Source organism: Astatotilapia calliptera, chromosome 3, assembly GCF_964374335.1.
Source record: "Astatotilapia calliptera chromosome 3, fAstCal68.1, whole genome shotgun sequence".
Classification (NCBI taxonomy): domain Eukaryota; kingdom Metazoa; phylum Chordata; class Actinopteri; order Cichliformes; family Cichlidae; genus Astatotilapia; species Astatotilapia calliptera.
This window is the reverse complement of record NC_137424.1, coordinates 33,978,877-34,004,648: the sequence shown is the minus strand read 5'-3', so window position 1 is coordinate 34,004,648 and position 25,772 is coordinate 33,978,877. Positions and strand designations below refer to the sequence as shown.

Below are 25,772 nucleotides of genomic sequence, written 5' to 3'. Positions count from 1 at the left end.
ATGACATTATAATCTGTATTGAGAGCATGGAGCAGGTGGAAGAGAGCCTTGGGAGGCTGAGGTATGCAGAAGAGGAATGAAAGTCAGTAGAAGCAAAACAGAATGTGTGTGTGAATGAGAGTGAGACAGCTGTAACAGTGGAGATGCAAGGAGCAGACATAGTGAAGGTGGATGATTTTACATACCTGCGGTCAACCATTCAAAGGAATCGACAGTGCACAAAAGAGGTGAAGAAGAAGTGCCGGCAGGGTGGAGATGAGTGTCAGGGGTGATTTGTGACCGAAGGATAGCAGCAAGAGTGAAACTCAAGATGGTAGTGACCTTTGTGCTTTGGAGATGGTGGCTCTGACAAAAAGACAGGAAGCAAAGGTGGAGATGTTTTACTGGGAGTGAGGAGGATGGACAAAATTAGAAACATATACATCAGAGTAACGGCTAAGACTGAGTGGATTGGAGACAAAGTTAAAGAGGTAGGATGGTTTGGACATGTGCAGAGGCCGCGTATTTGACAACGAATGCTGAAGATTGAGCTTCTAGGCAGGAGGAAAAGAGGAAGACCTCGGAAGATCATTGGATGTAGTGAAGGAGGACAGAGGAGGATGCCAGGAATAGAGTGAGATGGAGATCTGCCACTGGGACCTCTAAATAAAGCAGCCAAACGAAGACGTTTATTGCATGCTGCTTATTTATTTATTTTAAACGAGACACTTTGATGCTGCAGATAAATAATTCACGCTCATATCACCAACACTTGTTTTATTTCAGTATCATAACATCCTGAAATAGTACATCTCAAATCGTTGATAAACTACTGCTGTTTGTTCTTGAACGTACCCCCACCAACAGCGCATGCTTTCGAAAAGCATTCTGGGATCCGATGCCGGTGGAAAGCTTCTCGAAAGAACTGCAAAGATGATGGTGAGTCAGCTAACATCATGTACCACACTCAACATCTAATCCATCTCCATCCTGTAGTTTATCAGAGAACATGGTCTCCCGGAGTGCGCCTGGTGTCGGTGACGGGCTGTTAGAAGTCTCGGAAAGCTCTTATTTTATGAAATAGCTTTTAAAAAGGTTATTATTTTTAGCCAGACAATGCTAGCATAGCCGCTATCAATGGGCGGATACGATGCTAACGGTGATGCTAAACGGCTTCCTATAAACTAGTGTTAAAATTTGAGCTAGCGTCGTGTAGTTACATATTTATCTACTTCACGTGGATTCGCTTTCAGCGTTTGAACATATTTGATTTTAATACCGCCCTCCACCTAGTTTGTGATGAGCTGAGCTGCTGTGTTTAGCCTCTTTGTACGGCTGAGGAGCTGCACCGGCTTGTGTGTTGTTCTGCTTTTAGCAGTAAAAATCTGAAAGCTAATGGCCCGGAAAATAATGCGAGCTGTACAAACCTACATGCATGCACTGACACCACTGACAAAAGCTATTGCTACAACGATGTCGTGTATAAATAACCTAGGCATTTGTACTTTGACACATTGTTCATCCTTATGAGTGCCTACAATGTGACATCAATCCTTCTGGCAATGTGGATGTACAATAGATGTTTGCGCATCGTCACTGTCACAGTGCTTTTGCAGGACTTTTTCCTCCTATTCTTGGATTTGTGTGATGTCAGAGTGTATATGTCTGTGTAGGTTCTCAGTCATCCGGGTCATGATCGTCTTAGGAGCTTAGAAAGGAGGCGAGTGGACTTCTTTAGGTTGGTTGAAGACATTTAGCCTCTTATCCAAGAGGCTTCTTCAGTTCTGAACTGAAAGTGAGAGGGGAAACATCACCAAATTTAAAGAAATCTGTTTGCCTGCTTTTTAAGCACCTGAGATCAGCATGCATGTACTTAAAATAGCACCAATGTGAGCAAATGAACCACAGCCACCTTCTATTTGTGAGGTACAGTCAGAAGAAATTTGAGGCTGAAGTGTGTTAAAATGGTTTGTTCCAGATAGTGGACAGACTGAGAGGCTTTGTTGCAAAGCTCCTGTAGCGGAGTCCAAAAACACTAACGTTGTGCTGGAAACGAGCAGAATGATGGGATTTCTGAGGTGCCCAGTCATGATGGATGCTGCTGACAGGTGTGAGCAGATTATCAGTTTGCTTACCCTCTCTTCTTGTCTTCCTGTGTCTCCCTCTCTACTTCAGCCCACACCGGTTATTCTGCTTAAGGAGGGGACGGACACATCTCAGGGTATTCCCCAGCTCATCAGCAACATCAATGCCTGCCAGGTCAGAACAATAACTCATCTCTTTGTAGTTCTGTGTCTATTTTTCATTTGCTCTGAATTTAACTAAACATTCTTGAATTCCTCTAAATGTGCTGCTCGTGTTTCCTTCTGCAGGTGATTTCTGAGGCTGTCAGGACCACCCTGGGGCCCAGAGGGATGGACAAACTGATGGTGGACAGCAGAGGTGAGATGGATGGGGGGAAAAGAAGGCGTTATTGTTCCTAGATTGGTCTGCGGCACAGTCGGTGTAATGCAAATGTTTATTTTTCCAGGAAAGGCCACAATCTCCAATGATGGAGCCACCATCCTGAAACTGCTGGATGTGGTTCACCCTGCGGCCAAAACTCTGGTGGACATTGCTCGCTCCCAGGACGCTGAGGTGAGCTGTTTGAGGCCATTCGTGCATCAGAGTTTATGCTGTCAGGAATTTCAGATTGACACCGTCTTTCTCCTCAGGTTGGGGACGGCACCACCTCCGTCACCCTCCTGGCTGCAGAGTTCCTGAAGCAGCTGAAGTCGTACGTGGAGGAGGGTCTCCACCCGCAGACCATCATCAGAGCGTTCCGCACCGCCACCAATCTCGCCGTCGGCAAGATAAAGGAGATCGCCGTCTCTGTGAAAAAAGACGATAAGCAGTGAGTTCTCTGTTTGACTTGAGCAACTTTTGATGTTTCTCCGGTGAGCAGTACAGCTGACGACCTCTTTTCTGCTTCACTGCGCCAGAGAGCAGAGGGAGCTGTTGGAGAAATGTGCGGCCACAGCTCTAAACTCCAAGCTGATCGCCGGTCAGAAGGAATTCTTCTCCAAAATGGTTGTGGATGCAGTCATGTCACTGGAGGAGCTCATGTCTCTGAAAATGATCGGTATCAAGAAGGTCCAGGGAGGAGCTCTGGAGGTTGGTGCCAGGAAGTGTGATTTTCCTGTGTAAAATCTTTCAAAACAACAGTGTTAAAGAAGCAGATAATATATCATACATGGTCTTATCTCAGCATGTTGGTTTTTTAAATTGTTCAGGAGTCCCAGCTGGTCTCTGGCGTTGCGTTCAAGAAGACGTTCTCCTACGCCGGCTTTGAGATGCAGCCCAAACGCTACGAAAATCCAAAGATCGCTTTGCTCAATGTGGAGCTGGAACTGAAAGCCGAGAAGGACAACGCTGAAGTCCGTGTGAAATCTGTGGAGGTACGAATCAGCTGCCACAAAGCTGTTTGTGAAAGGGTTTTGTTTCCACGCTCCCTCTAACCTGAACCTTTGCTGCAGGACTACCAGGCCATCGTGGATGCAGAGTGGAACATCTTATACGACAAGCTGGAGAAGATCTACCAGTCAGGAGCCAAGGTGGTCCTGTCAAAGTTGCCCATCGGTGATGTGGCCACCCAGTTCTTCGCTGACAGAGACCTGTTCTGTGCTGGGCGGGTTCAGGAGGAAGACCTGAAGAGGACCATGATGGTGAGGCATTCACAAACTGTTAGTTTTTTGTTATGGATCAACCGGGACGCCAAAAATCCAAAATCAATCTTGGTAGTTGATTATTATGTTGAAAACTGCAGTTGGTCATTTAGCTTGAAGAATGACAGCTAGTTGGAGCCGACTTGGCTTTTAAAGTGCTGATGCTTGGACTGATTCTGAGGGTGAAAGCAGCTGACTGTGTAATGTAACCATTAGGCTTGCGGAGGCTCCATCCAGACGTCTGTAGGAGCGATGACCAACGATGTGCTGGGACAGTGTGAGCTCTTTGAAGAGGTCCAGGTCGGAGGAGAGAGGTGAGAGAGGCATCTATTGTGACCATACATAAGTGTAATGGCCAAACATATTATAATAATTATGCTACATTCAGTTTTGCATATTCTTCATCCCTCTGAGAGTTGTTTGTGGTGGGTTGCACTAGAGGTGACGAGATCAGCGGTGCTGTTATGAACCTCATCAAAACGGTTTCTTTCACTCCACCAGAGTTCACGTCTCAGTCACAGCTCCGCTTCTGTGCGTTGCAGCCCAGCACAAAAGCTCGAGAATAAAGCTGATATGGATGCATACTGGGCGTCTCCTGGGTGAGGTAGATCCAGGACACGCTAGAAAGATTATATTGCTCAAATGGTCTGGGTGGGGTTAAAGAGGTCTGGACTCCTCTGCTAACACGTGTATTATAATTCTGCATACATGCACCTCCCTGAGAAATCTAACTACATGTTGGTCGGATGCAGTTTAGGGATAAAAGGAGTTTCCGGTTACTATGCAGGTTAAAGTCTAAATCAACGTTAGGCTGCTGCCCCCTTGACCCCGGCCCAAGAGAAGCAGAAGAGGATTGATGGATGGATGAGATTTTAGTCAGTGTGAGAAAAGACAAAACTGTCACTGCAATGGCAAAGTTGGTAAAGCAGCAACTTTAAAGTGACAAATTTGTGTTTTGTTGTGTATTTTTTTCTGTGTAGGTACAATTTCTTTAAGGGCTGCCCGAAGGCAAAGACATGCACCATCATCCTGAGGGGCGGGGCCGAGCAGTTCACAGAGGAGACGGAGCGGTCGCTGCACGATGCCATCATGATCGTGCGCAGAGCCATCAAGGTCAGCTGCACAAGTTTTCAGATGCTGATTATTCCTGGTTGAGTTTAAAGAATCAGTCTCTGTTTTTATTTTGTGCACGTGGGAGGAAAAAACATTTGATTGTACTTAAAAGTGAGATTGTAATTGGATGATGATAAATTACATGCGTACTGGTTGCTTGACTTGAAACATGAGTAGAGCTTCAGCAATGCTTCATGAGGAGAAAGCAGCTTGTTTTTGAGTTGCTGTGACCCCGTCTCTGACTCTTGTTTCCTGTAAGTTTGGTTTATCTTTGCTCGCCACTGTCATTGGTATATTTTGATTTCCAGTGTCTTAACTGTATCAACCCTCTTCCTAGAATGACTCTGTTGTAGCGGGTGGAGGAGCCATAGAGATGGAGCTGTCCAAGTACCTGCGGGACTACTCGAGGACCATCCCCGGAAAACAGCAGCTCCTGATTGGAGCATACGCCAAGGCCCTGGAGATCATCCCCAGACAGCTGTGCGACAATGCCGGCTTCGACGCCACAAACATCCTGAACAAACTGCGGGCGAAACACGCACAGGTAGAAAACAAACAAACACACACACACCTTTTAATCCCTGGTAGTATTTAAAGTGAAGGTGACTTTGTGCGCTTCATCCGTCACCTGTCAGGGGGGCATGTGGTACGGTGTGGACATCAACAACGAGGACATCGCAGACAACTTTGTCGCCTGCGTGTGGGAGCCGTCCATAGTGCGGATCAACGCCCTGACGGCGGCGTCAGAAGCAGCTTGTCTCATCCTGTCGGTCGACGAGACGATCAAGAACCCCCGCAGTACTGCGGACGGACCTCCAGGTGGCGCCGGCAGGGGCAGAGGCCGCGGGAGACCCCATGCTCACTAACGACGCGAAACAGCAAAACCCCATTTTAAACAAGGACTAAATCCAAACGCCAGAAAGAATGTGTCTCCTGTAGCGATGCAGACAAAGATTTGACATGTTTTACCCACGTTTGGATTTTAATTTTGGATAAAATGAGGTGTTGTAAGCAGTCAGACACACGGCAGATGTTACGTTTAGTCAAACAGCAGGGAGAAGAAGAACGACGGCTGATGTTTCTTGTTTTTTTGGGGGTTTTTTTTTTTTTGTCTGTAGGTTTTCTTACTAAAGCTTTCACACGGTAACATCCATTAAACATTTCAAGCACTGCATCTTTTCACACATTTTATGTTTTTTTACTGAGGAATGGTGAAGTGAAAGCAGACTGTCAGCAGCCCCCCTCTTTAGTAACACACTCCTGTGTCCTGTGATCTGAAGGAGTCGTTCCATAACTTCTAATTTGGTTTTGTGTTACGTGACAAACTGCTGTGTGACATGGAAAGTGAAGCACTGATGCAATGTCGAGCAGTTCTGAACCATTTGTTAGCCCCGCTGTGTGAAACTATTTATTGGAGCACTCTCATCAATAAATTCACAGCTGAAACCTGGACTGTTTGTTCTGACTAACGTCTGTCTCAGCACTCAGATCTTTAAAGAAGTGATCCAGACACAAGTGAAGTTCTGTGTTGTGTTCAACAGCGACGTGGATACAAATGCATCCCAGTTTAGACAACATATAAAAGATGCGGTCGGAATTATATTTATTCGTGTTAGGGTTATTACACAAATACACAAGAAGACAGTTACTGGTTTAAACATGAGGTCTGCGTGACCTTAGCTCCACACATATACCTGATTTTCTTTGTACAGGTACTCAGTACAAGGCTCCACTGATCAAATCTTGAGAATTATTAGATCTATAAAGTAACAATTACACAGTATTTATAAAAGATGGATGTCGCAACTATGATGTCAAGTACTTGGCAAAGTCATATTTTGTAACAACTCTGTAGTTGCCAGTTAGGCTTTCCACAGCTTTATCATCTCTTTCCTCCACAGTGGGGACCATCATTTACAACATACACATGTGCTGATTAAGACCTTTGACTTAGGTCTGAAGCTTATTAGACATAAGTTGTAACTGAGTGCATAGATCAGGTTAGCATTTTCTCATATATGTTGTACAAAACGACACACTCACTGCTTCATTAGTAACCAATGCTAGTACCGGGTTGGACCCCCTTTGACCTTCGTTCTTCGTGGCACAGATTCAACAAGATGCTGGAAACATTCCTCTGACATTTTGGTTTATGCTGACGTGACAGCATCACACAGTTACAACAGATTTGTTGTTGCAAATCTCCCATTCCACCACATCCCAAAGGCGCTCGACTGCACTGAGAAGTGTGGTGATTTGAGTTTGTGACATCGTGCCTTATCTGCTTGGACGCCAAATTCTGACGCTATCATTGAAACCTTGCAGCACAATTAAGAATGATCAAAGCATGCAACATTTTTCCAGTCTTGTCAGGTTTTGGTGAGCCCGTGTGAATTGCTGCTCGCTGGATGTTATCTAGTTTTCAGATCTTTATCTATAAACCCTAGAGATGGTTGTGTGTGACAATCCCAGTAGATAAGCAGTTTCTGAAATAGACCAGCACCTCTGGCACCAACAACCATTCTCCATTCAAGGTCACTTAAGTTGCCATTCGCTCCCATTCTGTTGCTCGGTTTGAACTTCAGCAGGTCATCATGACCATGTCTGCGTGCCTAAGTGTACCTAATGAAATGGCAGGAACGCAGGGTTAAGGAACTTCACAATAGATTTCAGTTTAAAGACATAAAGCTGCATCCATCTGCAGGTAGTGAGTGAGTTCTTATGTGCATGTGGTGCTTCATCTAGTGTTTCCAGTAGTAACGATGCATCTGTAGAGGGCTATTTCCTGCTGTGTACTGGATGAGAAAGTCCATATGTTAAAACAGGACATGTTAGCGACTAGCTGGTGGACATAGTGGGGCGTTTATCAGCTGATGAGCCAAATGTTTCCTGATGAATTATGAATTAAGCATTGGATTTAAATTAATAGTTTCCTCTCAAAATAAAAGCTCACAACTTTTAGAGGTCACGATAGGTTTATGAGCTTCGTCTTCAAATAGCACAACTTCTGTTCAAAGTGGTTTGAAACATTTTAAATGTTATAAAGCCACAGTTCTTTTCTTATAGTATGTGTTTTGACGGATTCCAAGGCAGTGTTGTAGGTCAGTCTCTGCACCGCTAGGGGGAGTGCTTTCACATTAGAGAAACAAGGCTGCGGTCCAGTCGGTGACGTTTTATCTGCAGCGTTGCGTTGGTTTAAATAAGGCATTGTTTATTACACGAGGCCCAAAGGTAAAAGTCTGTATATTTAACGATCAACATGAGCGAGTTTCACTCATTAGGTAGCATATTGTGTTTCGTTAGAGTCACTGAGATAGTAAAGTCAGTTTGTGTCTCGCTCAGCTTTCATTCGTTTTCACAAAGTGTTTCTCTGACTGTTGGCGGGAAATGCTGCTGACGACATTATAAGGCGAGACATGGCGGACTTTGTCCCTCTTCAACTTCAAAGAGATTGAAGGACTTTGGTATTTGTGAAGCGTGGATTCTCTCTTGATCTTCTTGCATCCTAAGTTGCTCCTAAGAATGCAGTGTTTTTCCAACAAAACATGTCGCCCACTCCCAAAGTACTGCTTTTTCTAAAATTATCATCCCTCCAATCAGCTAATGTGTGTTTTTGCATCCACGGCTCCACTTCCTGCTCCTCCTCAGTTAGACAGGAAGTCTATGGAAGCCCGGACGGAGCGGTTAGACATGACATCAACGGCCGTGACTTTAATCTCCGTGTCGCCAAACTGCATGGTCGCTCTGATTTCCCTTCTCTCTGGGGTTCCTGCTCCTGCTCCTCCCACCGCACCCGGTGGCGGTAACGGTTCGGGCAGGTCTAAGGTTATTGTGCCACACTTCCTGACTCCAGGGTCACAGATGTATGTGACGTCATCGGTGGCGGTGCAGTAGATGTTGATGATGATCTTCCGTTGGCCCAGACGAGCAGGCGTGTAGCTTCGCCTCACAACCTCGCCCAGGGCCACCGACTGGTCGACGGAGACGAAGCGATCGAGGATGTCCGTGCACCACTCACGACCGTCTTTGATGAGGAGTTTATCCCGTGGGTGGCGTCCCTCCACAAACCTGTTCAGGACACCAACACCATAGGTCAAAGGGCAACGACGCACTCGGACCTGTGACAGAGAGCGAGAGAGAACGATCGTAAGATAATGTGTCACATTACTACTCCGATACTTTCCGGTATTCCCGAACTCTCACCACGGTGGGATCCAACCCGAAGAGCACAGCGCCCTTCAGTATCGTAAGACCAACGTCGTGAGGAATGATGATGCGGCACGTCCTCCCCAGTGCCTTCTGGACGGCTTTTTGCAACATAGGGGATTCTGCAAAACCACCAACTAGGAAGAGGAAACGCACACCACGCACTTCTGGTTTTGTCATCAGCTCCTCTGTGAAGAAAGAAGATATAAAGCTTCTTAAGTAATTTGTCTTTCCATTGAGAGAATTTCTGCCTTTTCCAGCAGCTGTCCCCGGTGTTTCTTCATGTCAAACCCTTTGTTGACTCCCAGTTTTCTTTTAATGACCACCAAATATTCATACTGGGAAACCATTCCATGGTTTTGAATGTACCACTGGCATGTGCTTGATTTGAAACAGACTGCATTTTTCTGGTTTTGTTCTCTTTTGAAAAGGTTGGAAAACATAAAAATGAAATCACAACCATCTTGAAAAGGGTCTCAAGGAAAGCCATTATGTTTTGATTGATTTGAGCTGTAATTTGTAGCTGTAGCAGCTTTTGTCCTTTTACATCTGAATAAGCACACTTCATGCTTTTGGCAGTCGATAATCTAGTAAGGTCAGGAGTTCAAGCAGTGTGCAAGAATCTAAGCAAACTCATGTCCCATCTTTAGTCCATGTAATCCGTTTTTTTTGTTATGTTTTTGTTTTGTGTTTTGGAAAAATCTGCATTAAAAAGTCACCAAATATTGGTCCTAAAAAAGACTATAACCTAACCAGGCTTTACGAATGATGGAAAATACATGGTCACAACTTGGTACAAAAATAGTGCAGCTAATTTCCTTCTGCATGACAACTGCATTTCATTACTGGGCCCCTAATAGAGCTGCTAGGATTCTGTTTAAATTTGTTTTTTTTGTTTTTTTCAAAAGGTGGTGATTTAGTTTTGATGAGTTAAATTCTATTATTTCGTTAGTCAGTTACCTAGCACTAATTAGCTGAAATCTATTGCGCATGATTAACCCGTTATGCGCACTCACAGACAAGAAATTGATGGACGTAGCTTCTGCGAAGCCAAAGCATCAGCGCGTGAAACCTACATTCCTTTCAACGGCCACCAGATGGCGATAGCTGTGATTACAAAAAGACTTCCTGTCTACGCGGAAAAAGCTCTCTGATTTGACACAGATAAACACTTCCCACATGCGTTTGTCACTTGTTTCGAATAAGATATTAATGTCGTTTGATTTCAGAAATGAGGATCATCCAGGTTAGGCTATTTGCAAGCAGTTTTACGCTCAGACACGCCCTCTCTCACATCCAGTTTCAACACAAAGATGGCAGAAATTCATCTCGCTCCAGGCTTCAAAATGGGATTAATGGGTGACTTCATGGTAGCTGCGTCTATTTTTTATGTTTTTAATGTGTGCACTTGAATTTTGCCACTGCTAACAAGCAACTCTACCCTGTTGTTGAAACACGGTCACTTCTGGTTCCAAAAAACCCTTAAAAATGTCGATAATTTCAAGGGCCTATTCTGCACAGGTTCATCTTGACGCCCGAGCACGGCGTTCGTTGAGCTTGAATACTAGTTTTATCTCGGAAAGCCTTTGCACTGGCTTTCTCCTGGGGTTGTTTTTCAGGTTTCTCCTAGTAGATTTACTGCAAAGTTAAACAGAAGAGTTATGTGAAAGTACACAAAACATAAGTGGGGAGTGGAAGGAAAAGGAAGTTTTTAAGTGCCCGGGTCTTTTATGTCAATCAGTACATTTTTGTGTATAGCATGTGCGCAGCAGCCCCCTTCTCTGGACATTTGTCTTTCTTACCAATGTGCTTCACAATCTTGCTGATGGTGGGCTGGAAGAGCTCATTCATGGCTTCCTGTGTCAGCCGCAGCATCCCCTGGGAGGACCACTTCACTATATTCATACTGCACACACAGAAGGAAGTAAAAAATCACTCTGTCATCTAAAGTTGCACGTACGCTCGTTGTTCACTCATCGCACCTCTCAGCCCACACTCACTTGCTCCTTCTCAGGGCAGCCTCCACACTCTGCCCTCTGTGCCTCTTGTAGTAGTCGATGAAAGAGAAAGGCAGGGAGATGTTGAGGGCGTTGGTCCTGCCCGGAGACGCTGTGCGTTTCCTCGCCTCAAACGCGATCATGAGGTCCACCCAGGCCGCTGGCCGCTTGGCTTTAAAGCTCTGGATGAAGTCCTCGCCAAAGATCTGGCACAGCATGGCTTCGAAGGCCAGGTCGACTCCGACGGCGCCGTAGGGACCGCCTGGCGGAAACACCGCAGCTATAGAAACTGTAGGAAATGTGTTTGCTTTTTTTGTCCTTTGTAAAAGGATGTACCTGAGGCCTTGTAGAGCTCTTTAAGAGTTCCCTGTGGCTGCTCAATCTGATGGACTGTCAGGTCAACTGTTCCTCCTCCGCAGTCTGCAACCACATATCTATCACCTGAACAGAGAGGGCACGGATGAACACATGCTGTTGTTTTGTTTGCATCCTAAGAACATTTTTTGCTTTTTCATACCTCATATTTCAGATTTTTTAAAGAAAAAAACACATATCAAGCACATCAAGCTTGTAGGAGGAAATCGTGGAAGATAACGTGTCTTCATTTTTGTGGACGATGCAAAAATGCGTGTGTGTATATTTGGTTTGTCTGCAGCTTCCCCAGAAACTCTTGAACACGCAGTGTTTTGAATGTAAACAACCTTGAGGCATCTGTGGTTGCTGCTCTTCCCCTGCTAGAGTGTATGTTTGTGATATGTCCGGTGATAAGGGTTAGTTTTCGTGTAGCTACCCTGATGACTGCACCCTAAACACGAGAGCTCATGAGACGTGTAGAAGCGAGTGAGGAAGAGAAAAGAAGGCGTGTGGTGGAAATGAACAGAAATAAAAATATAAGACAAGAGGAGGAATCAAAGGATGTTTGCAAGGCAGGAAGATAAGAGAGTCTCTTCTTCTTGTATCTGCCGTGCAGAGAGTCCCATGGGCTGGGTCCTTCCTGTGTGTGTGTGTGTGTGTGTGTGTTGACAGGGATGAGCGCACTAAGGGTCAGCAGGCGCACGTGGCTCCACAAAATGCAGTCATGCCTCAACAACAGAGTGAACAACTTTCATTTCATAACCCAGGAAAATGCAAAGTATGCAAAGTAATTGTTAATTTTCCATCATACATATTTACAGTAAAACAAACAAAAAAAAAGATCTTATTATTAAAACACATCAGGAAGCCATAATTAGATTATTTAAATCAGTTCAAATAGAACCTGCAAACATCAGGTTTGGGGTTTGTCCTCTATTAAAGTGGGCGGGTTTGTTCCTCAGAGTCTGCAGGCTGGGGTTAAAGGTCAAAGTCATCCATATCTCCCACATGTGGGGTCTGCCTGTCTCTTAGGCTCACATACGCACAGATGGCCTTACCAGTCTGCAGCTCTGACCACAGCTCTCCAGTTCCACTCTCCACCAGGAAGGTCCTGCTGTGTCTAGATCGCCTCAGCTGCTCCCTTGCTGTAACAGAACACACGCACAGAATGATTTATTTATTTATCTACTGTTTCTTTGCTATTCAGAGGCACGAGCCGGAACCTCTTCTGTCTTTCTGTGAGTCGAAAAAAAAAAAAAGTTGAGCATTGAGGTGAAAGTGATGCTTCTGATTACTAATTTTGGGAGAAAAACATGGAATCAAAGGGGAATTCTCGAAAACAGTTCATCATCTTCTCTGTCAAACACTGTTATCAGCTGTTTCCACAGCAGGTAGCTCTGCATGTTTGATTTGGCAGTTTTTTCACAGGATGCCCTGCAGATGCAACCCCAAGGGGAGTTTGTGTTACCAGCTGGAATCAAGCCAGAGACCTTTCACCTGCCAAGTGTTATCCATTACACCTTTGGAGGCGCTTGATCAGGTTAAAATCAGTAACATGAACATATTTATAGGCTGGTACGAAAACCAGTTTTGGTCTTTATGGTTAATTTAGCACTTTAGCCACTCTGAATGATGAGCAGCTGCCCCCGATCTTTGCTAATTTATGGCTTTTTGGACCATTTTAATATAAATGAAATATCTAACAAAATTAATGGCCTGCTGTGTGGCATTGATCACCCATGACTTTTGCACTTGAGCTTGGTTGATGAAATCCCAGCTTTTTCTTAGTGTGAGCACTAATTAGGAAGTATCTCCATCTGTACATTTTCACATTTCGTGGATACAGCGTACTAACCAGGCTTGTTAGCCTAAACTGATAATTAAGCCCTCCACCCATCTGCTAACCTAAATATGTGACCCAGCAGTAGAAGAGCAGACCATGAACACACTAGAATCCCAGCTGTGCACAGAAACAGTATGCATCTCATCTTGTGCCATATAGGAGGCACTCAACGGCCTCCACAGTCACCAGATCTTAATCCAGTAGATGTGGTTAAAAAAGAGATTTGGATCATGGATGTGCAGCTGACAAATCTGGTGTCTGTTAGTAGGTCTGCCTCCTGAATTCTCCATTAGCCCTGCAGTCCAGTAATTTGACCGTCATTTATACGATCTGGAATAAAGAACTTATGATAAATATAACTGTTTGCCTCCAAGTGACCAAATAACTAATTGCAAGATTAATGCACTTAAAAAAAAGAAGGAATTTCTCTGGACTCTCTCCAGCTGCGAGCCCATAGAGTCATCACCACCGTTCACCACCATGCACCGCCTCGCCTGGATTCAAACAGTCTTTATCTCTCTGTATAAACACACTTGGTGCACGGTCAGACACTTAAGTTTGCTTCTGACTACTACTCCTCAATGCAAAGAGGTTCGAGCCAAAGCACAATCTTCCTCAACTTCAACCGGAGAGATAAATGTTTGTAATTTATGCTACATATGAGAGTTTATGGCATTTGTGCAGGACGAAGCATAAATCATCCGATCCAAGTTAAACAAGAAAACCGTACGGTCATAATATTTTTATGTGACAGGAGCAATTTGTTGGAAATGAAGAATGCGCTCGAATTTCAACATTCTGTTTGTTCTCCACGTGTAAACTGTGAGAGTGGCGGGCTAAGTGGACGGATGGGGGAGGCCAACAAAAACACAGCAGGCTCACATGCAGCTGGCAAAAATACAGCATACCTGACAGGCTGTTTGACAGAGCAGATACACTATATATGCCTGCACACGTCAAGGTGAACACATGAAAGGAGACATAATGGTTCTGAGAACCAAATAGTTACAAATTAATGGAAAACTAGATGAGAAAGTTAAAATGTAAAAAATATATATATAGCACTAGTCATTTGGTAAACTGTGAGCCTGATGAAAGGCAAGCGTAAACATGTGTGTCATAGGCAGCGAGCACGGCTTTTGATGGAGGTTAGTGCTGGTGAAAGTGGTTTTTACATGGTTTTCTCAAACCGCATGAACACCACACACCACAATAATTAGAGTAATGGACGGGGGTTTGTGGGGGAATAAGAACAAAGGTTGGAGACTTATTGGGCAACACTGTGTCGAAAGCAAATATACACATACTGTTGTTTAAGGACCTTGGATGACACAGAAGGTAATGTATGTACCTCTGTGTGTGTTTGTGTGTGGTCGCACATAGTAAATAAGCTGAACGAAGAAAAGCACAATCACACAGGCCTTGATTTCGCCGGTGCCTGCGTGTATGTTTTACAGGGGTGACGGATGGAACGCAAGTCTGGAAACCATTTACATAAAACAGCAGAAAAAGAAAATGTGTGTGCGTTAACGACTCCCCGATGCTATCTTTGGAGATGAAATGAGGTGGAAGACGCGCTAAAGATAGTAAAAAAACACGACCGGGAGACCAAGTGTGTGTGTGTAAATACGTCTGTTTGCTCGAGTCCTCGGAAAGCGAGCGAAAAAGCGAAAGAGGTAGAGAAAGTCTGGGAGAATAAAGGGAAAAATGAAAGTGAGTGAAGGAGGGGGAGACTGACAGGCCAGGAGGGGGTGAGATCATAGTCTCGCTGCACCTTGTTCCAATTACAATATCCTGTGTTTAGTGTGTGTGAATGTGTGTGTGTGTGTGTCACTGACTGCATATGTATAAGTGGGCCTTTGCAGGGGATTTTGGTCAGCATATGCGCCCACTGAATTATGCATCACTCTTCTTTCTCCCCAGCTTGAAATGACTTTTCTTCATTGCTACATCTTCGTGGTATTTCCTTCATGTGGGCACGAAGGACACGCTCTTCTGTTTTGGAAGTTTTTTGTTGCATTTTGGCTTTTTGTTAAAGTTCTCACTTGTGTACTGGTTCTGGAGGTACTTTCCCGACTGTAAATCCCCATATTTGAATTTTCTTTTAAAGCTGCGCTCTGATCCAGATTTCTATAGCAACAGCGGCTCACATTACTATGTGTCATGTGAATGAAGTAATTTGTAGGCATACACTCACCGAGAAATGTTGCCTGAATTTATTTTCATTTCATTTGGCAAACTTTTGGGTCATAGCTTTGGATTTTCATGAATAAAACATGACTAAGTATTGATCTACTTAGTGTATCTATTGGCAACTACACTACAAACCCCCAAAATTGGTAGAACCAAAAAAAGGAACCAGATTTCCTTAATTTGTTTAAGCTGGTGACGTTTTTTCATCTTTTAATCTTTTAATTAAATTCCAAATGTAGTACATCACTTAGACAAATCAAAGTAATTATTAGTGACTTAACATATTCAGTTAATAGGACTTACTTACTAAGAGTTAAATGAGATCATTAATTATATGGTATGTTCGATGGAGAGTGACCTTTTTCTTCTAATGAACCCATCCTTACTAAGCCACAGGCCTCAGTGATGCCTTTGACATTGATGGCCATCCATACGTGACTCAGATGCAGCCCTAAAATGGTTCAAATGATCTCTTATACCAAGAAACCTTGCTGTCTTTGTTCAAGGCTTTGTGTCTTTGAGTCCCACCAAGCTTGGTTCTTGGGCCCCTGTTATTCATTTGTCTCACATCTCTGGGACAGATTATAGAAAGTTTTAAAACAAGCTCAATTGTTACTTATTTGCTGATGATAGCCAGCTTTATTTCTCAAACCACATGAGGTCTGTAAGGTTATCAATGCTTATGCCAAAAATGCTAGCAGGGATTAGTAAAAATGGTAAAACTCTGCAGCTTGATGCTGATTTTGGTTCTGGTTGTCGTCCTCGTCATCAAGAATAATCTGGACTGTTGGCCTTTGCTGTTAATGTCAGTATGTGTAATTTAGAGGTTATCCTTGATCAACCCCTGTCCATGTTAAACAAATGTTTCCACCAGGGAAATATTTCACCGCTCCCTGTATTGACGTGTAATTTTCTGGTTTTTAATTTAGTAAATGTTTAACAGTATCACCCCACTATAATGTCCCTTCACTGGCCTCTTTTAACATCTATGATCCAGTTAAAAATCCTCTCCCTTGCTTACAGATCATTGTAAGGTCACGCTACCTTGCATGTCGTCGTGCTTCTTTAACTTTAGTGTTCAGCCAGCTCATTCAGGTCAAACAATCTGAAATGACTGTTTGCGCCATGTTATGATCTAAGGACATGCAATGATAGAGCCTTTGAGGCTTTGCGCTGCTCTTAGCCATGTTTAAATAATTAAAATTTTGTTATATATTATTTTTTGTCTTTTTTAAATTTGTTTTTCAAATGTTCTTTTGTATTTTGTGTCATTTACCTGCTTTTTCTATTAGCTTCGATTATATTCTACAAAGCACTTGGTGAATCCTGTCCGTTAAAAACACTAATCTTAAGTATTTCTTCCTTGTGTATTTTAAAATTGTTATTTTTAACATGGACACACTGCACACTCCTGTTACTGACATTCAATAAACCAGTTACATGCTTCACTTATATTGTTACAGCATCACTGTTCTGACATTTTTCCTTCCCTCAGCCCCAACCAGCCATTGCAGATGGCTACTTCTTCTTGAACCTGGTTCTGCCCTCAGTTTCTTCCTGTTAAAAGGGAGTTTTTCCTTCCCACTTTTGCCAAGAGCCTGCTCATAGGGAGTCATCTGATTTATTCTCTGTATTATTGTAGGGCCTTAACAATATCTTACAATATAAAGCTCCTGTTTTTTTGTCATTTGGCACTAACTGTAGCAGCCTTTAAGTACTATTTGAGTTCTATTTTCATTTAAAAAGTGTAAAATGGAGTAGAAATTCCAGCTTGTTCCTTTTTAAGAGTTTCATGTGATTTCTTATGAAATGTTAAGTGCTTGTGATCTACTGCCACAAACTTAACTAAACACTAAACACTTCTAAGGAAAAGCTTTTCTGGCACTGCGTAAAGTTAATTAAAGAGCTGATGTGTTAAATAGTTCCTTGCATCCTCTTCATTGGATTTCTGTGGTCTGTTTCCGATCAGACCCTATGGTCTATCCAAACACTTCATCGCACACACAACTGCAAAGTCATCTGAGCCATGAGTAGTATCTGCATTCAGCTCGCTGTGCTTAGTGCGCTCTCTTTCTTTGTCTTTGACAGAGGCGCATTTAGCCTTTGAAAAAAAGACCCCACAACCCCCAAGTGAAATCAAAAAGCAGCATTTCCAGGAACACAGTGCGGTTTCACGCTCATGCTAATGGCAAAGTCAACAACAAGACCCCTGCTCAACAGAAATTACATGCACACATGCTCTCTGTTCTCTACCTTGTCTGAAGCTGGAATCAAAGGGCCGCGAGACATCCAATTCCAGGCCGTTTGTGATTGGCTGCATGCTCAGGTCAATCACCTGGTGGAGGCGGAGCTTCCGACAATAAATGGATGCAGCCTCGGGTTCAAGAGCAATGAGGAGCTGCTCAGGACAGTCAGGAGACACCAGACCAGCCTATAAAGGACACAGCAGAAGCTTTACCCATATTGTTGACTGACAGGCAACACTTTTTAGTACCTGGATGAAAATCCACCTTCAGCTGTTGCTTGTTTGTGAATCTTTGCGTCCTCAGTTTTGTTTTAGTAAGTGATTTAATAACTGTAGGTTAAGGATCAGGTGGTTGACTTGGTCTTTCTCTGGTATTATCCATTTGCACTGTGAAGTGTTGTATGAGTAGTTTTACAGCATTTGGCTGAATTCACCCTGATACTTCTTTTAGCAGTCACAACATCATTGAAGACTGATTCCACTGGCAGCATTAGATGCCCGTCCTGTAACATTGTCTCCACTATATGATGTGGTATGCTTCACATCAAGAGCTGTTCTTTTACGTCTCCATACGTTTTTCTTCCCATCTTTCTTTGTTTCATTGTCCAAAGGATCCCCCTCTTTTACAATATTTCTGGCAAATTTTAATTTGGCCTTTAAGTTCTTTAGTGTAACCAGTGGTTTGCACCTTGTATTTACATCCATGAACATATCTCTTGATCCTAGTTTTGCACATAGCACTTTGCTTTCAGACTTCTGGCCTGCTTGTGGTTCCTAGAGTAGAATGGGAGGCATAGTCTTCAGCTTTCAGCTTCCCAGCTTGGATTTGGGAGACAGTTTTAAGATTAGGCTTAAAACTTTCCTTTTTGATAAAGCGTATAGTTAGGGCTGGATCAGGTGACCCTGAATCCTCCCTTAATTTTGCTGCAATAGGTCTGGCAAGTTGCTGGGAGCTTCCTGTGATACACTGAATGTTTTTTCTTCACTCACCTTTTTTCACTCTCTATGTGTTTACACACCACTGTGCATTTTAATCCTTAGCTATTATTAATCTCTGGCTGTCTTCCACAGAGTGTCTTCTATCCTGTCATCCTCCCCTCACCCCCAACCAGCCGCAGCAGATGGCTGCCCGTTGCCGAGCCTGGTTCTGGAGGAGGTATTGTCTGCTAAAAGCAAGTTCATTCACTATTTCCCTAATATTTTGATCAAGAAAACTAGAATATGAAATCATGAATGTATTATGAATTTTAAAAATATAGCTAATGTAGGGAGAAAAAGAAAAATATTATAAAGTGAAATATTATAAAGTGAATGCATGTTGTAATAATAGAGATAATTAAAGGAGCCATTCATATATTTATAACTCAAATGTCAATGTTATTTAACACACACACACACACACACACACACACACACACACACACACACACACACACACACACACACACACACTGAATTACAGTGGATACAAATAAATAGAAACAAACACACATGGTGAATGACAGCAATGGGAGCAAATTCACTGACAGTTGGGATAAAACGCTGAATAGAGTAGGAGAGGTGTATAAGCATAACTCATGATATATTGGGGGTAAAGTTGAGTGTCAATGTGTGTGTGTGTGTGTGTGTGTGTGCGTGCAGGGCGGGGGTCTAGTTTAAACTTCCTGTGTTTGTACGCCGGTCTCCCTCATTGTTTAGCCATGATGACATCATCACCAGCAGGAAGTGCACACGCCCCAAGAATCAAGCCAGGAGCCAGCTCAGGGTAAGTGTGTGTGTGTGTGTGTGTGTATCAGTGTTAATATCAAAAAGTGTATGGATTCGACTATTCATGTCTGTACTAAAGTGACTAAATGGTAGATGGCAGATAGAAGTAAATAAATAATCACAGTGTTTGTTGCGTGTCATGATCCTGGGTCCTTTTGACCCAGCGTTTTGTGTTTTCTCTTCGATTTTGGTTCTGTTCTTCCTCTGGTTAGTGTTTACTCTGTTCTGCCCGTGTGTTCCGGTATCCAGTCCGCGTTTCTTAGTTTGTGTCCTTTCATGTGCAAGTTCCTGTTTTATTGTGAAGGTCTGCGTCTTATGTGAGTGTTTTCAGTTTGCCTCCCTAGTCTCGTCATGTTTATCACTCCCACCTGTGTGTAATCTCCCTGTGTTCTCTGAGTATATTTAAGTTGTATTTTCTGTCTTAGTAATTGCTGGTTCGTCTGTGTTGTTTCCCCTCGGTCTCCCTGCGTCTCTCCGTATGTATTTCCCCGGACCTCTGCATCTTCGTTTCTGGTTTGTTTTTGTTAGTTTTACCCAGTTTAGGTTTTCCTGTTTCACCTTCACCCACGCCATTGCTGTTTGTATTTTCTTTTGTTAATAAACACTCACCTGCTCCAGAGCTGCTGCCCTTTGGGTCCTTTTCTACATTCCACACGGCTTGCCCCGGCAATCCGTGACATTGCGTCAGTAAAGAAAGGGTGGCATTAAGAGTAAAAGGTTGTTGAGTCTTTCCCAGGCTGGTCCTTTCCCATTGATTTATACTGGGATAGGACCTCTTGCATTCTTGGGCTTGTACGTACACTTCCTACATCTTCTATGTACAGTTCATAGAGGACGGTGTGTGCATGGGTGGGAAGATGTGCAAAGAGGAAAAGAGCAGTGTGCATGTGCGTGTGTGTGTGTGTGTGTGTGTGTGCGTGTGTGTGTGCGTGTGTGTGTGTGAAAGAGATTGTAAATAATCCTCTGTGAGAACATCAGTCCTTATCTCATGCTTTATTCACTATCTTTCTTTCCACTGGCCCGTTGTTCTTCCTATTCTTCCGATTCTCACACACACACACACACACACACTCCACAGTGATTCCCTGTGTATCCACATGTGCACAACACCGTGATACACTGTAAAAAATAAAAATAATTTTTAAAAATCAACAAAACAACAATGTGTTTTCATACCAGGTATGCTGCTTCTCTCATGAACTGTTTGGCAGGTTGTCTCCACACAGCAGGAACAGTAATCACCCATCTGATCTCATCTCCCTCCAGCACTGATGAAGACTGGTCTTTCACCTCCTAAAACAGGAGCCCCCACCCCCCCACAAAAAAATCATTTTCTTCTTGTACTCTGAAGTGAACCACACAGAGTGAAGTGATCTCCCAAGGGGTTTCATTTAAAAGTGCTAAACAAAGGTACACCAAATACACATTCACGTCCTATCCTAGAATATGAGAAAGTATTCAGTGTACTGCAGTGGTGAATGAAGTGATCTGAGGTGTACCTTCAGCGCGTGTTCCCTGAAGAAGCGAAGGGCATGAGCAAACACGTCTATGGCCCTGACCTTTTGACCGTTCACCGCCTCCAGTTCCGTCTCCATAGTGAGGTCCTGCAGCAAACACAATCACAACTGCTGAAAAAAACAAAACGCCGCACCAGGAAGTCTGCAGCACCAGTTAAAGCTTGTTACTTTCAACCACAGTTTTACTTCTCAGCTGTGGGCAGTGATATAAAAATCTCCCACTCTTGCACATGTCAGTGCACCATAATGTCCTTTAACACCGGGTACGAGATGTCACTATTTTCACATCTGTTTCTTACACTTGTGCTGTGGATCCTCATTTTGAATTTGTCAAAGTAAAGCCAGTGCCGGGCCTCTTCTGGATCCAAGTCATGGTAGAAGTCTCGAGCGGCAAACCCAAAACTGTGGAACCGCAAATCTGGAGTGAGCAGCAGACACGTTGGGCTCTTCTGGTTGGCCACTCCAGGGTCGCCACCCTCCCACCGCCTGCATTTAGTGAAGAACCACTGTCAAAACTTCAAAATAAAAATACAGAGTATATAATTGATGAGAATACACACAGGCTCTTACTTCATCATGTGTATGGCTTCCGAGTCCTGTGTGAAGCTGAAAGCGTAGCCGCTGGAGGTCGTCCCAAAGTCTATAGCTATGACAACGGAGAATGGACAAGCCATCCGGGGCCTGACCTCCACCCTCTTAGAGAGCGATGAGAGACAGAGAGGTAAGAATGGATACGGTTTCTATCAGTAAACCTGGTGGTGTTTTTAAACTGACATTGCTAACATTAGTGGACAGAGTCAGAACAGAATTAATAAGCAGGCTTAGAAATCAGAAGCTATTTTTGATGGACCTCTACTTGCATACATTGGCGCCAAGTTGGTGTGTTTCTTTGCCACTAATTTCAGTCTCTCCGTAAGTTTTATACTGTAAGATAAATGTTATGGTAAACCACTAAGAGCAGTTAGAAGTGGATGTGGCATTGCAGGCCTCGTTTAAGGACTTTATATAAAGTTAAATGAGTAGTAAGAGAGGAATGAGTGTGTAGGAGTGCCTGTGGTGAGTGGCCGTGTGTGTGTGTGTGTGTGTGTGTGTGTGTGTGCGTGCAGTAGCTACCGGTGAGGGTGAGGGTGTGAGGGGAGTGATGCTGCAGTCATTTCTGGCTGTGGCAGGCGAAGATGGAGTGGATACGTTTTCACCTGGAAGACAAGGGAGGAGATGAAATGTGTGAATATGCAGTGGTGCTAACAGGGGATGTGGCTAATGAGGGAAGTGAAGGTGAATCCCCTCTCAAATATGAAAGTTTCTTTAAGTCTTAATATTGGAAAAGCACCACATGCACTCCCTGAGAACAAACATAAAGGTCATCCTGTCTGTTTAAGGAGATATGCAGTTATGGGAACACTATTATCATAAGAAAGGAGGTGGTTCTGAACTGTCCTCAGCTACTGATACTAACATGCTGAAAGTGTATTTGCTGAGTAACTGCAGAAAACACCTCATTTTTCACCGTGGATGTTAGAAGATTAGGTCAAATGTAAACACACTTGACCTCTCTAGATCAAAAAGTGATAATCGTAATGAAATGGAATCGTGGGAATGCCACTGGAATGTGAAGTGCGTAGTATACCCAAGTGGGAGAGGGACATGGAAAGGTCAGCATATCCACGGTCCAACAGATAAAGAAGGAGAAGTCATTTGGACAGGACTGCAATAGCAAACTAGTGTTGATGTGTGTGTGCGTGCGTGTCAGTGTTTGAGTGTGTATCTCACTTGGTATCTGCAGGCTGTTGGAGTCTGGCTGCAATACGTCAGCCATCTTTACAGGAGCCAGGGTCTGCAGAGAAACAAACCGATGATAACATGATGAATGGAAAACGATGTCTGTGGAAAACACTGCTGTAATACATATTATCACCTATTTGACTCTTAACACAAAGAAAAAGGACTTTACCCAAGTTTCATGATATATTTATAGGATACATTAGCTTTTTTTAAAGCAAGTCTTATCTGGCAGGCGCACTGGCAACACTGTTGCCTCAGAAAAAGAAGAAGGTCCTGGATTTGAGTACACTGGGCAGCAGAGATCTTTGTGTGGGGGGTTTGCATACTTCCCCTGTGCCAGCGTGGGTTCTCGCCTCCCACAGTCCAAACATATAAATGTTTGGTTATTTTGTGATTCCAAATTAGTTGCAGAGTGAGGTTGCTGAGTGCTGAGCCGCGTAGTGCGTAAAAGTCCGTTCCAAACCTCCTCTTGCACAAAAACTGTGCAGCAGACATGGGTTTAGACAGCATAGCAGCTCCTGTACTTTTGTCCATGTAGTTTATCATCTGCTGCAGATACAATGATTAAAACCTGACCTTTTTATTCACATGTTTCAACATAACAGCACACGGATATCATGGCTCCATCAATTCACTAGCAGGTGCACTTTTATGGCCTTCAGGGATACTTTTGGAAGTCATTGTCAGGATTATTATTAGTAATAACACTCCTGATCTTTGTGCCATCACAAAAACCAACGTGCCAGAGTCAAAGCATCACATTACGAGGTCTGTTCACCAAACAGCATGACGCAGACACTTCTTTGGAAGGCGCTACGTGCTGCATAAACATGTTGGAAAAATAGATATAGGAAGAAAATGGGGAGTTGTTTTGGACGAAGAAAAGTGACATTAATCAGCGAAGGAGGGGAGGTGAACAAAGCACACGCAAACCATCATTCACAGCTAACATCAGCATCAAACTTAAAGCTGTTAGAGCTGCACAGCAAAGATTATAACATGATATAAGTAAATGAGAGTTGATTAAAATAGTAAGATATGTTGTTATTATGTTGTTGCTGGAGTATATCTGCTCCATGCTCTGTACATATGCTGCATCTGCTGAACTGACTTATTTCTCCTAAAAAAAGCAAGTACTGTATGTGTGTGTGTGTGTGTGTTTTTTCCTATGGCCAGTGTGTGTGTGTGTCTCTATGTGTGTCTATGTGTGTATGCGTGTATGAGTATTGATTACAGCTCTGGGATTATACTGTGATCTGAGCCAGGAGTAAACTAAACAGATGAGTGCAATGAAACAAAGATGTGTTTGTTTAAATCTCTTTCTTGTGAGTGTGTGTGCGTAAGAGAGAGAGAGAGAGAGAGAGAATAAAGCGACCATAAGTTATCTTGACATCCTTTCTTTGCATACATGCATGCAACATCTGCGCGCATTTATCCGAGCCTGTGCCTGGGACACTGGAATATAATGTGTGTGTGCATCGCTCGCTTCCTTTCCCAGCAGCTGTCCTCACTATTTGATGTTAAAAACAGAAAGAGGATGAAACTCCCCAGCTACTCCCTGCCTTTTCGTTTTGGATATACCTGCCCCCTAAGTAATGTCATTCTTTTTCTCTCTGTCGTCTCATCATCTCCTAAGCCTAATGTGCGGTGGATGCTTCACACCCACCCGAGTCCCAGCCGTGGATCAGCAGAACATGCAACTAAAACTCCTGAGTGACAGATTTTGCAAAACGCTCCACTTTTGTGCACCATTAACAATAAGCTCTATCAGTTTCTAGACTGCACAAACAGGATTTTGCCATCTTAGACAAAAGTTTTTTAGCTCGGAATAGAAGGATTATTGCATTCCTCTTCAGAGAGTAACCAACCTCATTATGCCAACAAGAGCTGGACTCCACAAAAAAGCCTGATCTTTTAAGTTAACTCACCCTTTAAGTGCTGCTTTCTCCTCTGTGCCCCCTGTTGTTTCAGCCGCTCCTGGCTGCAGCACAAAAATATTCCCAAACTCTGGAACTTGGCAAACTTGGAATCTATCTCCAGGGGTTTGCGATGGAGAGAAAAAGGGAAGAGGAGGAAACGAGAGGATGCTTTTCTAGGAATCCCGTGTTAAGAATGCAAGACTTCTTCCCAGCTGACTTGCAGGCAGATTCTCTGAAAGAATCGGAAGAAAATAATGGCTTGTGCAAGAAAAATGACAGGAAAACAAAGAAAATCCTTAGTTGCTTTCAAATGGATTTCTGAATTGGGTTTGCAGCTCAGCCTCTCTGCAGCTCAGCTCACCGTCTCCCTGCTCTGCACAGGAATGTCAGAGAAAAGTGGTGACACACACACACATGCAAACACAGACACGCATACACCAGTTGCAGAAGTAGGAGGGCTATGACAGGGCACGGTGGGGGATTTACCCCAATGGGAAATTGCCGTTTGCGTTGGCGACTGAGGGTGGAGTCGTTTTGAACAGTTAAGTCATCTCGCCCTCTCGCCTCCCACCCGCTCCTCCACATCTATCCTTCCACAGTTTAATTAGCTCTTCCTGTCTCCCTTTTTGCTCTTCTTTTCATCTTTTTCTCTGTTTTTTCTTTTTACTATTTTCATTCTCAATCTCATATCTTTGCACTTTCACTGATATTGCAGCTGGCCTTCTTAACCTCTTCACACAGGCGTGCCGATCATACAGATACAGGGGGCGGTTTTTCTTATGCTTTGGGTGTCCGTCCGTGCATTGAGGTTGAGTTCTGCGCTGCAGGGATCTGATTTCTCCCCACTAGAGCTGTGATGGAAAGCAAACATTAACCCCTTGTGCTTGCATACACACACACCTACACACAGACGACACATTATGATTAACTGGGCCCTCTCCCAATGCACAGAAAAAGCAAGAAGTGAGAAGGAAAAAATGGCCCCAGGTACATACGCACACATCCACATATACGCCCCTTATCCCGTCAGATTTCCAAATCAAATTAGAGTGTAGTCTTACTAGTGTGCAAGTGTGTGTGTGTCTGGAAACCATTACCTGGCACGCCTCCCCTTTGCTGCCCAAAAACCAAGAGGCCCCATACAGATCCTGCC

At 43.6% G+C, this 25,772-nt stretch overlaps 2 protein-coding genes across 4 annotated transcripts; one reads left to right on the top strand and one right to left on the bottom strand.

The window, feature by feature from the left end:
* The first annotated feature begins 128 nt into the window (after positions 1–128).
* Positions 129–6,248, top strand: cct7 (chaperonin containing TCP1, subunit 7 (eta)). 3 transcript variants are annotated; one of them, XM_026161687.2, is made up of 13 exons: positions 129–227; positions 847–918; positions 2,155–2,238; positions 2,352–2,421; positions 2,510–2,616; positions 2,694–2,872; positions 2,961–3,132; positions 3,252–3,416; positions 3,495–3,683; positions 3,900–3,997; positions 4,664–4,796; positions 5,134–5,340; positions 5,432–6,248. In XM_026161687.2, exons 1-13 carry the CDS (start codon positions 144–146, stop codon positions 5,660–5,662), a joined length of 1,791 nt encoding a protein of 596 aa, XP_026017472.2. In that variant the 5' UTR covers positions 129–143; the 3' UTR covers positions 5,663–6,248. The 3 variants fall into 3 exon arrangements, with proteins under 3 accessions (XP_026017472.2, XP_080156042.1, XP_080156043.1); XM_080299916.1 differs by lacking the exon at positions 129–227 and adding an exon at positions 384–470; XM_080299917.1 differs by lacking the exons at positions 129–227; positions 847–918 and adding an exon at positions 959–1,074.
* On the bottom strand, positions 5,749–25,772 carry hspa12b (heat shock protein 12B). Its single transcript, XM_026161686.2, has 14 exons — positions 24,629–25,772; positions 22,689–22,752; positions 22,032–22,114; positions 21,489–21,613; positions 21,218–21,404; positions 20,901–21,005; positions 20,578–20,694; positions 17,643–17,820; positions 12,412–12,498; positions 11,336–11,440; positions 11,003–11,261; positions 10,805–10,908; positions 9,000–9,190; positions 5,749–8,914 (listed from the first exon to the last, which is right to left on the bottom strand). Exons 2-14 carry the CDS (start codon positions 22,732–22,734, stop codon positions 8,441–8,443), a joined length of 2,061 nt encoding a protein of 686 aa, XP_026017471.2. The 5' UTR covers positions 22,735–22,752; positions 24,629–25,772; the 3' UTR covers positions 5,749–8,440.

Coding starts and splice junctions, on each gene's coding strand:
- cct7 (XM_026161687.2), top strand. CDS start 144: ATGCAAGGAGCAGACATAGTGAAGGTGGATGATTTTACATACCTGCGG. Junction 919..2,154: donor AAAGAACTGCAAAGATGATG/GTGAGTCAGCTA, acceptor TCTCTACTTCAG/CCCACACCGGTTATTCTGCT. Junction 3,998..4,663: donor GTCCAGGTCGGAGGAGAGAG/GTGAGAGAGGCA, acceptor TTTTCTGTGTAG/GTACAATTTCTTTAAGGGCT.
- hspa12b (XM_026161686.2), bottom strand. CDS start 22,734: ATGGCTGACGTATTGCAGCCAGACTCCAACAGCCTGCAGATACCAA. Junction 11,262..11,335: donor AGAGCTCTACAAGGCCTCAG/GTACATCCTTTT, acceptor TGTTTCCGCCAG/GCGGTCCCTACGGCGCCGTC. Junction 9,191..10,804: donor CAAGATTGTGAAGCACATTG/GTAAGAAAGACA, acceptor CTTTCTTCACAG/AGGAGCTGATGACAAAACCA.